At 37.4% G+C, this 17,516-nt stretch overlaps 1 protein-coding gene across 1 annotated transcript in view; it reads left to right on the top strand.

The window, feature by feature from the left end:
• Positions 1-3,906: 3,906 nt before the first annotated feature.
• st6galnac5a (ST6 (alpha-N-acetyl-neuraminyl-2,3-beta-galactosyl-1,3)-N-acetylgalactosaminide alpha-2,6-sialyltransferase 5a) overlaps positions 3,907-17,516 on the top strand; it is a 45,015-nt gene continuing 31,405 nt past the window's right edge. Inside the window, exons 1-2 of the mRNA XM_016291549.1 lie at positions 3,907-4,040; positions 4,662-4,853. Of these exons, the coding sequence (XP_016147035.1) occupies positions 4,026-4,040; positions 4,662-4,853 (207 nt within the window). The 5' untranslated portion in view covers positions 3,907-4,025. The remainder of the gene's footprint in view (positions 4,041-4,661; positions 4,854-17,516) is intronic.

Genomic DNA, 17,516 nt, shown 5'->3' with positions numbered 1-17,516 from the left:
CTGATGTCTCTATTTCAGTATCAGCCCTTATCGACTTCGGGTCAGCAGGAAACTTCATCTCCCGCGACCTCTGCCGCCAGCTCAAATTACAGGCTACCACCACTGAAACAGTTTACCAAGTCCAGTCGATAACTGGAACGCCACTATGCCGTAGACATGTTCGCTATCGTGTGGGACCCATCACTCTTTGTCTGGGCCTTCTTCACTTGGAGGACATTCATCTTCTGGTTCTGGAGGGATCTACTGCGGACATCATCTTAGGGCGCCCATGGTTGGTAAAGCACAATCCCATTCTATCCTGGAAGACGGGAGAAGTCCTAAAGTGGGGCAAGGATTGCTTCCCAGACTGCTTCCCCGGGACTCCCTCTCCTCCAAAGAACAACACTTTTGGGAGGTAATTTCTCAGCCAAAATTGATGTGTGATTAATTTGCGATTAATTAATCAGCACATCATGTGATTAATTATAATAAAAAAAATAATTGCTTGACAGCCCTACAATAAATGAAAAAAGGGGACAGGGAAGCAGGAATAAACCATTAACAGTATCATAAGAATTATTAGTCATCACATTTACATTTTTACATTCTGCTCTTTTAATAGTCAAACCCATCAACTGCTCTGAGAAGTTAAATCAAAATAGGTTGAAGAACAGAAAGTCCATGCTTTTCTCTGCTTTTCAGCCATTCTCTTTGCCATGTACTTTATCTTTGTTTTTTTGGTTTTTTTTGGACGTCACAGGCCGCCTGCCACAAAGAAAACTATTTCGTCCTCAGAATCCATATTTTTATGAATGGTGCGAAATGGAATGCTTACGTCAGAGTTTGTAAAATCGTAGTAAATTCGTGTCGTGTGTGACTGCCTCCGTACGATTTTCGGATAAACTCAATCGTGACATGTGCCAGAGCTCACGACGTTCCGACCTTCAGAATCGCACCGTGTACGCCCGCCTTAGTCTTAAGCGTACCAGCACTTTTTCGTGCGTACCGGCACTTCTGACATGTTGCCGGTACTGAGTCAAAGCGTCAGTGTCTGGGTGATTAGAAATGACACTATAATGCACACTACCCAGGAGGTCATTTGAAACTTCTGGAAAGTTCAAGATTTCAGTAAGGGAATGAATTAGTAATAATTAATCAGTTCAAAACAGCGCTAATGCAAAGAAAACACGGACGATTTCATCAGAGATGGCGGAGAGAATAGTGACTCTCGTCCAGATGGCTGTAAATTATTATTTTAAGCGTGTATTTGGCTTAAAAGCACGAGTGTTTTATAATGAATGCCGGCTGAAGGTGGTTTAGATTCTGCTGGTCAGTGGTTTAGTTGTTCTGCATGGATCCATATAGTAGCATGTACAGTCAGGTTAAGGCAGCAGGTTTAGTGAGCTTTTGGCGCCTGTTTGGTATCGCAGCTCAACTGGTGCTTATATAAAAAATACTCTAGACCAGTGTTTCCCAACCGGGGTGCCGTCTGGCGAGAGCATGGGTGCCGTCTAAAAAATATTTTTTTTATATTTTTAAATTGCTAAAATGTTCAAAAAAAGCATCTATTATATAATATCCATTTCTGATGTTGCCAATAATTAGAGATGCACCGAAATTTCGGCTGCTGAAAATTAGTTCACCACTCAGGATTCACTTTTACGTGGTGTGATGCTCTGCGTATTATCCAGCTTTATGCGTGTGCGCTCCGCTCAGTCGCTCCACTCGTATACCGTTCATCCACATCGGAACAGCAAAGTCCACTCAAAAACTGAGCCGACAGGAAACATCGATGTAGTACAGTATTGTTTCTGTCTGCAATAGCCTTACTGTGTTGGAACATGGTTTGGTATATATGGGCAACTCTGGTAACGCTGCCCTCTCATTCATTGATCTGCTAACCGCTATGTTATGCTCACGTGTTCTGATAATAATTGTTTTCTAGAACTAAACATTATTTGGATAATTGGTAAAAAAAAAAAAAAGTTAAATATCTTAACCCTACTGTTAGACCTACCTGAAACTAAGAAGCAATTTATTTAATTCGTAGGCCTGTCGTTATTTTTTATTTGTGCTATCATTATTAATTTCTTTATTTGTTCTTACTGCTTACTTGTCATTTTTTATTCAATTCAAAGTTTGAAATCAAGCTATCTCGTGCTATTGCACCAAAATTACAACACTGTAAAATAAAAAAAACACTGAGTGAGCAAAAATTTGTGAGATAGCTAGTTATAATGGTAATTAAATAATGTTTACATATGTATAAAATCCTACATTAAGATCTGTCATATAAATTGGTCTCTTCAATAGAAATTAGCCTACTGATTGCCATCACTGATGGACAATTTTTTTTTATAATATTACAAATATCTGTATGACATTATATTCTGCAGTTCTTCCATGTTGTACCGAATATCTATACTTTTCAAATGATCATATCGAAGTTAGAAATTCAAATATTGTGACAAAATAAATTTTGTAAGAAGCAATTTATTTAATTCGTAGGCCTGTCGTTATTTTTTATTTGTGCTATCATTATTAATTTCTTTATTTGTTCTTACTGCTTACTTGTCATTTTTTATTCAATTCAAAGTTTGAAATCAAGCTATCTCGTGCTACTGCACCAAAATTACAACACTGTAAAATTAAAAAAACACTGAGTGAGCAAAAATTTGTGAGATAGCTAGTTATAATGGGAATTAAAAAATGTTTACATGTATAAAATCCTACATTAAGATCTGTCATATAAATTGGTCTCTTCAATAGAAATTAGCCTACTGATTGCCATCACTGATGGACAATTTTTTTTTAATAATATTACATTATATTTCGCAGTTCTTCCATGTTGTACCGAATATCTATACTTTTCAAATGATCATATCGAAGTTAGAAATTCAAATATTGTGACAAAATAAATTTTGTAGGGTGCCACAAGTTTGTTAAAATTTCCAAAGGGTGCCGCGACTACAAAAAGGTTGGGAAACACTGCTCTAGACAGTTTTCTTTCTTTCTTTCTTTCGGCATTATATACATACATTGGTACCGGCAAAATAATATTACATTATATTTAGCAGTTCTTCCATGTTGTACCGAATATCTATACTTTTCAAATGATCATATCGAAGTTAGAAATTCAAATATTGTGACAAAATAAATTTTGTAGGGTGCCACAAGTTTGTTAAAATTTCCAAAGGGTGCCGCGACTACAAAAAGGTTGGGAAACACTGCTCTAGACAGTTTTCTTTCTTTCTTTCTTTCGGCATTATATACATACATTGGTACCGGCACTTATTTTTTCCACTTCAAGCACTGATTGAACCTGTAATATTCCTGCACAGTTGTACGCACATTGTATGCAAAAAAACTAACAAAAAAACGACAACACTAAGCACAAATATATTAGCCTCTTACAACAGATGATTATTGTATTTCCATGTCGCCGCAATGACTATACAGTAAGTGTGCAATTTGTCCTGAACGCCGAATTAGAGTTCACACTCAAACGCAATGCTCTTTAGGACCGCGCGTTGTCACATTCGCTCTCTGCTCGCCGCTCTCAAGAATGGGTTCAGTCCGCGCGCACCGCACACACACTTACATTGGTACCGGCACTTCTTTTTTCCACTTCAAGCACTGATTGAACCTGTAATATTCCTGCACAGTTGTACGCACATTGTATGCAAAAAAAACAAAAAAACAACAACACTAAGCACAAATATATTAGCCTCTTACAACCAATGATTATTGTATTTCCATGTCGCCGCAATGACTATACAGTAAGTGTGCAATTTGTCCTGAACGCCGAATTAGAGTTCACACTCAAACGCAATGCTCTTTAGGACCGCGCGTTGTCACATTCGCTCTCTGCTCGCCGCTCTCAAGAATGGGTTCAGTCCGCGCGCACCGCACACACACTGGCATCTCCCAGCGCGAGCGGAGCGCAGCAATTTAATGACGACATAATCTGATGAAGTAGCAACAATCGGGGAAAAAAAGTGGATCTTCATGCGCACATTCCCGGGAATATTCCAGCTGGCTTCAGGATGAAGACACCGATGGTAATTGTAGTGCAAACTGTTTGAATGTCTCGCATCTCTCCTGTGCAGCATTGTTGTTGAAGTACTGCGGCTCTCTGTTGCTTTCACATGCTGAATGAAAGAAGATTAAAGACAATAAAAAAAAAAACCTAATCCCCTTTTCCTGAATAATGACTTGTCGGAAATTAATTTTGGGGGACAGGAAATTTTGCTTTGAGAAAAGAACATGGCTTTTGGGATTTTCTTTTAAGAATATATAACAAATGCAATAAGAATATGGTGTATTCTTGTGCGTAGCAATTTTCTTATTTTAGTATGGCACTATTAAATACACAATAAGGTGGCTTTTCAGCGCTTTTTACATTTTTGTTAAGATAAGACCACCATGTAGCCTAATTATCGTACTTAGTCAAATGTTGCTGATTCAAAACCATTATTGCATGATCTGATGCATTAGTTTTAGGCATCAGCATTTAGTAACAACTTGCAAGTTCTTATCATCTCAGTCCCAAACTAATTAATATTTGAGCATGGAAATGTTTTTTTTTATCCTATAATTGACTGCGCTGAGGGCATGAGTTGGTGATGATTTATGACCTTGCGCTCTGTGTGGATTTGAACTTTTGCCCTCGTGTTTTCCAGCGTCATGGACTAGCCGTGTTTCTCGCCATCACCATGTGCACCAGCCTGTTGTTCGTGTACAGCGTCAGCTACAATAATAATACTACAGCATCCAGCGCGTCTAAGGGCGCGTCAGGTGAGAAAGTGGAGCCCACCAGTGCGCCCCGCGCGCCTCCAGCACTGCAGGGATACAGCAGCATCATTGAGCACAAGGTAAACGCGCCTACTTTATGTATTCAAGTGAAGTTAATTGTCCGTAACCATTGGAGCGATGCACGTTTCTATGTCCTTCTGGAAAATCCAGTTGTGTATTGAAACAAAATAGCAAGTTTCTCACTACCCCGAAATGGTTATTAGCTGGTTTAAGCTGCATGAGCTAAAATTATAACAGCTGTATCAGTGTTATTTTAAATAATAATAATAATAGTAATAAATAATAATAATATAAATATTGCAAAGTCTGCATTTCAATGTTATCTTGATTTCTTGATTGATTTATTTTTAATTCTGTTCTGGTGGCATACAGAGCGAAAATTATGAAAATTGTGTCAGTATCCAAATATATATGGACCTATATATATATGTATATGTATATATATATATATATATATATATATATATATATATATATACAGTTAGGTCCATATATATTTGGATACTGCCATATATATTTTTTATATAAATTATTTAATGATTTAAGATTTAATAGTCATTTCTTACAATAAAATACTATATTCTCAATTTGACTGTGAAATCAGTGTAGGCTATAGGGCATTTTACACCAAACTGCAGGATTTTCTTCTAGCCCGTAATAGTTTTATAGTCAGTTCCTTTATTACATGGAGAAGCAGTATAAGCGTTATGATTGACCTTTAAGCTTGATCATAACTTGCAATCTGCACTTTATGTACTGTAGCAATTTTGTGCCTAACAGTCCTAATATAATAGTGGAAATGGTTTGAACAGATATTAACACTCAGCATACAAAAGTCAAGAATGGTGACATAATTTCAGATTTAAAAAATATATATATATTAATCGGTTTATGTTCAAGAGATTACTGCGATGAAGACAGCTAATCACTTTGCAACATCACAGTCATTTCCTGATCTTGTTCACAGTTGCCACAAAATTGTAAAATCTTGATACAGTGGGTACGGAAAGTATTCAGACCCCCTTAAATTTTTCACTCTTTGTTAAAATAGCAGTGAGAAATATTCTATAAATATTTGGACATGTTGTCACAGAATGTTTCCATCTGCTATAAAGGTGAAAATGTTCAATTGATTTGAGAAAAATTCTCCGCCCCTGCACCCCTGTCTTATTTTTTTTTAATGTTCATAATTCGACATCATTATGTAAGCTTGCATTTTGTATAGCAGTGTGCTTTTCAGACTTGTTTTAGTTTTCGTGGAAACTAGTTTTGTCTAGGCCAATAGCACAATAGAAAGTACTTCAATGTATTTTTGAACAATGGAGGTCTTGTGGTTAAAAATTGAACTGTGGCATTTAAAATGTGTAACCACTGACTACAGGCAGACACATTTCTCCTAGCTTATTTTCAAACTTGGATCCAGTTCAGTCAATACTGCCTGAGCCATTCTGACAGATTTAAAGCTTATTCAGTTGCTGACATGGCTAATCAATAAACCCGATTAGTTTGGAAAATGATCAAATCATTGCTGGTGTTCTCTAATCTCATTTTTGTTAGCTGGAGCCGTTTTAGTAAAAAAAAAATATATATTTCCATTTCACTTCTCTTGTTGAAATCGACGGAGTTGCATGAGCTTGAGCAGAGCAGGGTTGAAGAGAAGAGTCAGATTGCAGGCACTCACACAGTTCCTTGCGAAACCTTCCTCCATTGCCCATTAATCACTATTTACCCCTGGCTCAGGCAGACGGACCGTTCGATACTCACCTGCCTTTAGCAATATCAGCTTCAACTGGAGCGAAATCCCTCACTGCCCTCTTCTATCTGTTATTGATAAACCCAAAGCAATTTTTCTACAATGAGATCTGACACCACTTGTCTGATGCCACTGCTAGTGACTGTCATTGTTGTTCACATGAGGGCTGATAGAAAATGTACTGTTATGGTAGGCGCTGTGCACTTTAAGCCACAGAAGAGCTGTTGACAAAGCCAAATGACTCTGTGATCGATAGCCGAGTTGCTTTGATGACTCTCTATGGGTTGGTCTTCTGATGCTCAGGGTTTTTTGGGAGGTAACTGATGGCTGGAGTTGACATTTCTTGAATGATTTCATTTCATAATGCAATTGTTTTAATATATTAATTAAAACTCATTCATTTGGGGCAAACTGGCATGTAAACAATGTAGGCAAGAACCTAAATATGGACTGAGCATTTCTGCATTCTATTTTATTTAGTCACTAGCAAACACTCTAAACTTTGACCTTGATAATGCATTAAGCATGCTGCTATTTTGGGTTCTGGGATGAGAATTGTTGCTGTCTTTATGGAATAATTCTCAATAACAAGACCCAATTCAGACATCAGATATTTTGTAATCTTTAATGATCTTTGAGTGTCTTAACGCCTTTGTGAAATACAGTATGTCTCTCACTCTCTCTTTTTTATTTTATTTATTTTTATAAATACATTCGACTAACATTCCGATATCACAGATACTGTTGTTCATTTGGGGCAAACTGGCATGTAAATGAATGTCGTTGCAGCTTTTGTTTCTGACTGTATGACTCAAGTGAAGAGGATCAGAATTCAGTGCATGCCTTTTCAAGTAATATTTAAGTGTCTGAGCCTCGATAGATGTCTGGGAGGTCTGTTTCTTTCAGCTCTGAATTTGGGTTTCTGCATCAGATCGTTGGATGGCAGTGTGAAAGCAATGTATAATTTCAACATTTCCAATTATTTTTTCAGGACAGTAAGGTCAAAGATCAGAGCAAAGCACATGAATCTGCTTAAAAGCGGCTGGTGGTATAACTCAGGGGTTTTCAACCTTTTAGGACATGCGCCCCCCCCCCAAGTTTGTTTAATTTCACTCAGTAATTGAGTAATTGAGATGTCTTGGGCTTAAATGGCTTAAAATTACTTTAATATTTAGACTGACAAGACTTAAAACACGTGAGAATGAAAAACTTTCTCAAGGAAGCAGCGCTGGCCTGATTGTTAAGATAGTTTTGGGGGGATAAGGTGACAGATAGGGGGGCTGAAACTCACCTAAAAAGGGTTTTGAACCGCCCCTGGTATAGCGTGCGTAATTCTACTAAAACATAAATATATAACCAGTTTACCTGATGGCTGAGCCTGTTTCTGAGATAACAACATGCCAATCCGTGGTTGGTTTTCCGACACGGCTAATCGTAAATCATCTTACACTGTCATTAAGCGTGACCAGGGTTGCCAGGTTTTCACAACAAATCCCGCCTAATTGTTACTCAAAACTAGCCCAAAACTACAAAACGCGGCAAGTGTTAAAGTAGCCCAATTCCACGGGAAAACTGCAGACTTGGCAACACTGAGCGTGACTGATACTCGAGCCAACTCTGCTCTAACTGTCGACTAGCAGTGGGAGTCAGATTGTCCCCTAGTGGATGGCTAAAGATTTGTTAACTCGTATTCATAAATTCTCAAGGGAACGTCTCTGAATTAACTGATGCTCGCGCCCCTCTTGACAGGAGTGCCCCACAGGTTGAAAACCGCTGGTATAACTGATGGTGGAGTGCACATGCATTTATGCTGCTAAGACTTTAAAATGGGCAGGGGTTTAATCTTTAAAGTAGATGCCAAGTGCTGCTTATTGTTTTGTTTGCCATCGGATTATGTGGGTGGATTAAAAAAGTCCATCATTACATCCGTGATGTCTGGCTGACAGTATAGAAAGAATGCATATTATACTGCCCCAAATTCAGACTTGCCAGTTCAAAAGAAACAATTCTCAAGAGCATGCTAGGGAACGTACAGCCTGCTAATGTGGTTTGAAGATACTGGAAGGGCTCAGTTTGGAAGAACCGCACACAGACACAAATAGAATTATGAAATACTATTTAAAATGCTTTTAAACCCAGCTGGATTCTTTGAAATGCTAAGAAATGTATGCCAGTGCGTTCTACTGTTTCACAGAATTTAAAGAGATAAGAACTCTGCTGTCTTCTTCTCACCTGCTCTGTTCCATACAATGAAAGTAAATGATGACCAGGGCTGTAAAACCCAGAAAAGGACAAAAAAGTTGTCTATTCATGTAGTGCACTCTATTTGGAGTCTTCTCAAATGACAAGCATTTCTTCTGACAAAAAAAAATGAATCTTTCAAATTATCTTATCTTTGCCTCATTTATCTTTGTGTGTATTTAAACTTCAAAACATGAAGTACAGTAAAACATGTTAAATATAATATACAAATTGATCTAAATATAATTTTATGAAATGTTTTCAATGTTGTCATTTTGAAGCTTGACAGCCCTTGGTTAGTAAGAACCGTCATACAGTGAAAAATATTTCATTTTGTACCCTACAGAAAAAAAAGGGTTGGAATGACAGAATGTAAATTTTTCAGTAAACTATTCCTTTAAGAATGTAAGAAAACTATTTCATAGTCCATAGCTCTTGCAATTTCTCATTACACAGCACATTAGTTGCACGCAGGTTTGGATCCATATGCACTTTGAGGATTGGGTAATTAAGAGGACTGACTAGATCTTATGATTTGAGACAGGCGACGTAGAGATACCTCAGTACTGAAGCATTCATGTGGACTTCCAAGGACTTCCACTTTTTATCCTCAGTATTTGATTGTGTATGACTGTGTATGTGATGTATATGAGGAAAATTTACCATTCACTTGTACCACTTTTGCACACTGTATGTAGCCCAATTCATTCATCTGCAATCCAGTTTAACCACATGCTATCTGTGCCAGTATAGCACTTTATGGTTTTATTCATCAGGAACACAATCAAATGTAAAATAAATTACAGAATAGTCTTCACTGTATGAATTAAACACACTGATTTGTATTACAAAACTCATTCAGTTAAGATCAGTGAGTGATTTTCTCTTTTTTTTTGTTTGATTAATGACATAGATTGCAGCAAGTACATTAAGCTGCTGTCTCTTTAAGACCTAATGCATGGATACAGTATACTGATACAAATCATGTTTTGTCCCAGCAGTAGACTGCATTTTATGACAGTCATGTTACCTATTTTGACTGATTTGGATGTTAATTAAAAAAATATTAAGAGGGTCACAAGCTAACCACTGTAAAGGAAAGGAACAGAATGTGGCACTATAATCGTTTTTATCTTGATTGTTGTTTTTCATAATCATTGGAAACCAAAATCAAAATTGAAACTAAAATTTGATTTGAAAAAGCCCATCAGTGTGGGAGACAAACTCTCTCTCCACCTCCACTGTCTTTTGAGTGTGATTGTTTTATTGTGAAAATGCAAAACAAGTCAAAGATGAATTTGACTAATAGCACAGTTAATTCATTAATTAATTTAAATGTCCATAGGCATCGCAATTACCAGGGACGTGCACAGACATTTTGAGGGGCAGGGGCTCAAGTGGAAAAAAGGGCACTTCTCATATTTATTTATAAACAAAACGTTATAAATATATTAGGGGTGTGTGATATTGACAAAAATATATATCTCAATATTTTCTGGGATTTTATTGATAACGATAATTAGATGATATTTTGCTGAGTCTGTTATTGTGCTGATATCTTAAGGACTACCGCGGACAGCTGACTCCTAAAGTTTTGATATTCTTCATATTCTGTGTGGTGATCAGTTCACAGCAGTGATAGAAATAAATCTTTTCAAATAAGTTTAAATTGATTTTTACCTTTTATTGGCATTTTTACCTTTTATAAAGGCATTTTTTCTAAAAGTGTGCATCATCTTTTCAGTCAAATTCTTAAATTCAATCAGTCAATTAGAATAACGAGTCATTTGGGCTGTTACCAAGCAAATTAAATCAGTATTGACAAAATTAATCTTTGCAATGCAGAGAAAACACAGAAGCTGCATTAGAAGGGGCATTTGGATGCATTTACACAGTGTTTAATGCAGGACATGAATGTATTTAACCTACAGTTACAAATGCATCAATACCGTTTTTATATTTTAAACATAAAATGTTGAATACTGATATTTGAAAAAAAAAAATTTTTTAATGAAAAGATACTTTAAATGTGAAATTAAAACTGTCAGTAGGTGGCAGCAAGTCACTGTTAATAAGCGAGTCATTGCGACTGAACCGAATCATTTAAACGGTTGATTCATTCAGGAACAAAACACCGTCATGTTTCTCAGAGACGCAAACTGGAATTATATCTGTTTGTGAAATAGAGCAAAAACAGTCAATATTGTGTCTAAAACATAAGTGTTTTAATATTAAATTCTTGTTTATTGAACTGCTGTATAAAATCAAACTCACATTTGTAATCATGCTGCTTTTTGGTGGAAAAAACGTCAGTCTTCGCGTGATACTGATTAACAATACGAATTAATTATATAAATATATACATTTCTGCCCCCATATCTTGAATTTTGTGATCATTCTAAATGCACTTTAATAAACTGAATCATGCAGTGAAAGAATGTACACTGGTCTAAACTTACTAACGTTAGACTTCCTATTGCCTTAGCTAAACTTTAGCTAACTTACATGGTAGCTCTCATGAGTCATGGATGTTAGCAAGACAAATTAACTATAATTGCCTTTTGGATAATTAGCTGTAAATTCGAGGCACAGGTAGCTTAGTCTGTTGTTCATCACCACTCACCTCCACACCAAGACAAACACAACTGGAAAGGGAGGGAGGGCTTCACTTCTGCGGCTTTCTGCCTGTCACTGATGCGCGTGTGCCGATCAATGTGTGCTACACTGCTGTGCTGCGTGGAGATGCGGAGGGGAGAAAGTGTCAACATTTCCCGACCTGACCCGACCCGACCTGATATTTAGATTTTTTATTAGTTTGACAGGGAAATAGCGATATAGAAATAGAAAGCTGTGCGCAAACAGAAACACACATATATTCATTTATAAAAAAATAAAAAACACTCCCCAGAAAAAAGGTCACTTTCTCTCAAGGAAGAAAAAGGGCAGGTGCTCAATCCCCCTTTGATGTCTATGTGTGCACGTGCCTGGTGATTACATTGTTTCGGTCACAATAATTGTGGTGTTAAAACCTGATATTGTGACAGGCCTAATTCATGCCTTTGCACTAATTTCTTTAGTGAATTGTGTGTTACAACAGCTCTGATGGTCACAATTAATTCTTGTTTAACTCAGCACAGGCGCTTTCTCTAGCTGTAGTCAAGTAATGTTGACATAGTACAGTCAAATATTAGATGTACAAGGATCATTTAATTTTGTCGGTCACAGTTTGAATAGGGTTTTATCCCTGCCTCTGCAATTAACAGTTTCCGAAAGGTGGATGGTGATAGGATTGGTCCCCCTGCTCTCCGCTGAGCTCTCTCTGCATTTCATTTGCTGGATGACTGCTCCTTTGAATCCTCCCAGTGTGGGATGAGATGAGTGTCAGTTCTTCTCTCGACTGTGGAGAGGGAAGAGAAGCTGAGCGAGAGAGAGGGACTGAGAGATCCCAGTGGTCTTCCTTCAGCTCAGCAAGCCAGGCTGATGTCTCCAGTGATGGCGGATTTGCACGCTCTCAGCTCTGGGCTGAAAACATCCTCTCCGCTCACTCTGAAAACACACAACCTGTGGACATAACCAGTAGGGGAGCTTTGAATGCGCACTGATACACCTCAGGAACACAATTTTAGAGGGTATTGAGAAGGCAGGGTTATGAAAGTTATTCCCCGACAGTCACTAGTTCAGATGTTACTATATGCCTGATACCTCATTTCTATTAGGTGCTAAAATTCTGTTTTTCCCAAAAGCTTGTTTTTTGGAGCAGATTTGACTAGTATGATGGCCTAGTGCAGGGATGGGCAATATTTTGATAGTGACGAGGGCCAGCATTTTTTCTCCTTTATACCAAGGGGCCAGATTACTAATCCAGGTCCACACAACTTTTACACCGTCTTACTCAATTTTCTTTTTATTGAAGGAAATTAAAGTATAACTAATGTAATTTGTTTTTAAAGATTTTATTAACTATAAAACTTGTGCAGTTATGCTAATTCAGAAGGAAACCTTTGTAGTCAGTGGACAGAAATATTACCTCAACAAGCCAATGTAAACATCTCAATTGCATTGTCTGTAAATTTGCAACAAACAAATGTACAGAGGTCCTTTTTTTATTAGTGGCCTACATTCTCAAAACAACCTAAGAGGACAGTTAAAAAGGGCTTATTCAAAAAAAATTGTTATTCCAAATGGTACCATAAAATAACCTGGTATCTGCAGGATTTTTTAAATCAAATTTAAGACCTTTAAAGAACTTTTTTAAGATCTGCACTTCACATTTCAGCCTTTAAACTATTTTTAAGAAAAGGGAGTCAAAAGTATCAATTATTACATTAATTTAAACAATTATCATCAATTAATTATTATATTAAATAACATATAAATATATCTTAGTGTCTTAATTGTTTAGATTTTTATAATGCATTAGCTTTTTGTCAATCCACTGGTTCACATCTAAAAATATGTAGATGGGCTTATTGAAAAATCTAATTCATTCTTTGCCAGCAGGTTTCACTTTTGGAACTGCAGAAATATAGTGGTTTCCCCGGTAAAAACATAAAGCTGACATGCAGCGCTCAAGTTTATTCAGTGAAATCGTAGCCTTTTGAAGTTTAATCGTCATATTAATCCATTTAGCAATTCTTGTCTTTCCGTCCCCAAAGACCTCTTATAATTTAGACTTTTTGTACCATTTAAGAGTTTTCTTGGCCTTAAATGTAAACAATTTAACTGAAGAAGTTTTAAGGACCTGCAGAAACCCTAATAAGAGCATAGTGCAAACATTACGGTCATGCATTTGGCAAAAAGCTTTTGTTGACAATGAATCTTACCTTTGAAATTTGAGGCAAGTGCAACTCTGGCATCCCCATTGTTTGTGAGCAGTGGTGTGATGGCGATTTAAATAAAATACAGATTTCCAAACATATGGGTATCCTTTGAACTTGGTAAAAAGATAATCTGTTTACCATCTTGACTGGAAAATACTGTTTTCATGGTCAGTTTTTCATTTATTATTTGCTAATGTTAGTGTTTTGCTGCATCGGAATTCGCATACTATCCGTCCTAAATAGTATTTGAAAATAGAATTAGTATGTCCCAAATCATAGTATGTTTAAAAAAGTATGCCAAAGTATGCCTACTACTTCCGGTTAGAATTCGAAGTGCAGATCGATGCACACTCTAATGGCTAATATTGCCCACAACACATTGCGCGGTGGACGAGGATTCAATTAGAACTACAAACTCACAAAAAACACATTAAAAGTGTTAAAAAGTTACAGACATGGCAGATATACGCTACCAGCGGACAGGTACATAAACGGATTTGAGTGATAAATAATCTACTGTATGTCTAACCTGATGAAAAAAATATACATTTTATGTTATCCACGTTATATTTCATCTGTAGTACCACTGAACTTTTATAATGATACGTTTGGTCATTAACTTTTAAATGCATCATTATGCAAACACATGAGCAGAGTTCTCGGCATGATAGACTAGCAGATCAATGTAGCTCTTAATTTCTCTCCAATACGGTAGGAGATCAAATGAAACAAAATGTGGATGTTAATTGTGATAAGATGATTGACAGGGCAGTTTAAACAGTGACAGAATCAAGTGGCAACCTTCCGGTCTCTCTCGTGAAACCAACACGGAAGTGACTAAAACTGCAATTCATCGACTGGCCGCTAGAGGCTGGCTCTAAAAGGGAGTCAGTCCCATAGACTCCCCATGTTAAAATGCCCAACTTTACAGCAGAAAGAAATATGTTTACAGCCTGGTACAAAAAGTGGTTTTGGTTTATATAGCTAATTTTGCCTGTGAGGGGGGGGATTTTTTTTATGACTCATCCGTTTAAATTATATTAAGCCTTAAAGTTCTACATAATTAAGGGAGTGGCCACTTGAGTGACAGGTGGATTGCCGCTGCTGTCACCACTGTCGAGCTAGGTGGGCGTGGTTTCAGCACCCAGCTCCCGCCTCTTTGCCCATTTTCGATTATCCGGGAGTGACGCGCTGCCAAGATGGTGACGGCCGGCTCCGCCCACTTTGAGCTTCAAAAACACTCTTCGGAAACCTGCGGGTGACGTCACGGTGTTACGGAAGAGGCTTGACACAACAGGTTAGTTATATACAAGTGTGTATTTTTGGTCACAGTGAGTACTGGTGTTGAGTCTGGAGGAAGTGCGGGTGAGGGAAAGGTCCGTGAGAGAGTGCAGAGGATATGGAGAGTGGAGTAATCCAAGTCTTGGGCTTGAGTGAGGCTGGAAGGTATCCGGGGGAAGCACACACCTCAGCGTGACAGGTGCGGGTGCTTAGAACTCAGATGAGAGGGATCGTTGTGATGATTGGGAGGTGACTGAGTCTGGCCGATCTGTGACACACGGACACTACGTCCATGTTTTTATACAGTCTATGGACAGAATGCACGTAACTAAGCAACAGAGCATCTGTTAAAGAAGCAGCTATGACAAAGTAGTATGTCCCAAAGCTTGCCTACTATTCTTCTGCATACTTAAAAGTATGTACTTTTTCTTCACAAAAAGAGTACATACTTTTAGGGCATAGTATAAGTAGGCGAATTGGGATGCAGCAAATGTTTACATTAGAGTGCATGTCTTACTACGCTGAAATTAATACGGGGAGCGGCTGGAAACTAGCGACCTCTCCTGGTTGGAGATAGTATTAACATCATAAACTGAAAGCAATCTTTACGTGACTTGCTTTTCAAATGTTTTCAAATTGATCATCCGAGTCTAATATGATCTAGCGGGCCCGCGGGCAGCCAGTTGCCCATCCCTGGCCTAGTGGCTGCTTAGTACATGAATTAATGTTAAAAGTATTTGCATATCAACACTTGCTTTTACATATGGATGACCCTCCAACCCTAAGAGTTAAATGGGTTACATTATTTTTTTATTTCTCCCTCAGCTACACTTACAATGTTTGTAAAGTGCGACCCTTTCTCTGACCTGAACAATTAAACAGGCGGCTGGGCCTTAAAGGGGTCATATGATGCGATTTCAACTTTTCCTTTCTTTTTGGAGTGTTACAAGTTCTTGGTGCATAAAGAAGATCTGTAAAGTTACAAAGACTAAAGTCTCAAATCCAAAGAGATGTTCTTTATAAAATTTAAGACTTGTCTACGACCCTCCTAAAACGCCTCGTTTAAACACGCCCCCACATATCTACGTCACTGTGTGGGAAGATTTGCATAACGCCGCCCAAATGTTCACGCAAAGAAAGAAGGCATAACTTTTATTCTGCTGTAGTATTGTTGTTGCCGCCGCCGGCGCCGCTCACTCAAGCTGCTGTGTGTATCGTTGTGAAAGCAAAACTGCTTTGTTTGACCTTCCAAAAGAGGACATAATGTTTCTATAAAGTGTAAAAACACAGTATAAGTCATTACAATCAGTAATTATGTCCCCACTGGATGCAACGTTGCCTCGTTGATGTCTCGTGGATGCCTCGTTTGTAATGGGTTTTATTGTCTCGTCGCGCCGGACACATGGAAACCATAGACTGTATGATGGAAACACAGTATGGTAGGGGCGTAACATTTCTGTCACACGCTTGAGGTATTCGGCCAATCACAATGCACTCGATAGCTGGCCAATCAGAGCACACCTCGCTTTTCAGACCGATGAGCTTTGTAAAAATCGACGCGTTTCAGAAAGGCGGGGCATAGAGGAGAAACAATAATGTACATTGTGGAAAATAATGTGTTTTTTAAACCTTAAACCGCATAAACACATTGCATTACACCAAATACACCAAATAATGTTATTTTTAGCAGCATCATATGACCCCTTTAAAGAAACACCCCTTTAAAATGAAAGACTGTTGAGATGAGAACATATTTTCAAAATAATTTTTGGATATTTCATAAAAATGCTAAATGCATTCTCTTTGAAAAGGATACATTTTAGGGATAAACAATTTATAGGTACCATATCGGTCTCTGTTGGGCTTAGAGTTTTTTTTCTTCATTTATCGGTATTGGTTAATATTTTGATATATATCAGACAGTGGCTGATATTTACAATATTTTCAGTTTTTTGTGGCATTACAGTTTCTTTTTTTATTCAGTATCGGTTAATATTTGAAATACTGTATATCAGATATTGGCTGATATTGCCAGTATTTTTGCATGTAGATTATATGCGTCAAATATCACTCACTTATTTATTTTTTACAGAAATTGTGTATCATTTTAATAGCACCCATTTAAAGGATATCATCCATAACATGACATTAATTATTGGCAGCATTGGCTAGAATTTTTTATATTGTTCACCTAACTTTTTTTTTTTAATCAGACAAAACATGTATAAAGAACGGTAGAAAAATGTTCTAAAAAGCTCATGTGACTTTGCTTTAACAAGTGAGTAATATCATTGTATAGCATCTTAATGTTGAAATTCCATAAAACTGTCTCTTCTAGAAATATAGCATCTTCCACCAATCGCTACCTAACATAAAGTTTATCAGATTGTTTGGTCTATGCACTCTAGACCATGTTCATTGTGGACCAATGTTTCTTGGATTTTGTTCTATTGAACACATGGGATTGAACCGCTGCTTTATCCGCAAACAATTTTTTGTGATATTCTGATTCCAACATTGAGTTTTGGACGGGCAAGCACCACTCAGGTTTTCCAGAGAGTATCTTTTGAATTATTTAGTCATTTCAGCTGAGGCCATACCAAGTAGTCCTTCATGATTATGCTGGA

The sequence above is a fragment of the Sinocyclocheilus grahami genome, unplaced genomic scaffold (genome assembly GCF_001515645.1).
Source record: "Sinocyclocheilus grahami isolate Dianchi unplaced genomic scaffold, SAMN03320097.WGS_v1.1 scaffold273.1, whole genome shotgun sequence".
Classification (NCBI taxonomy): Eukaryota; Metazoa; Chordata; class Actinopteri; order Cypriniformes; family Cyprinidae; genus Sinocyclocheilus; species Sinocyclocheilus grahami.
Note: the sequence above shows the minus strand (reverse complement) of the source record. Positions and strands in the feature narration are given on the sequence as shown.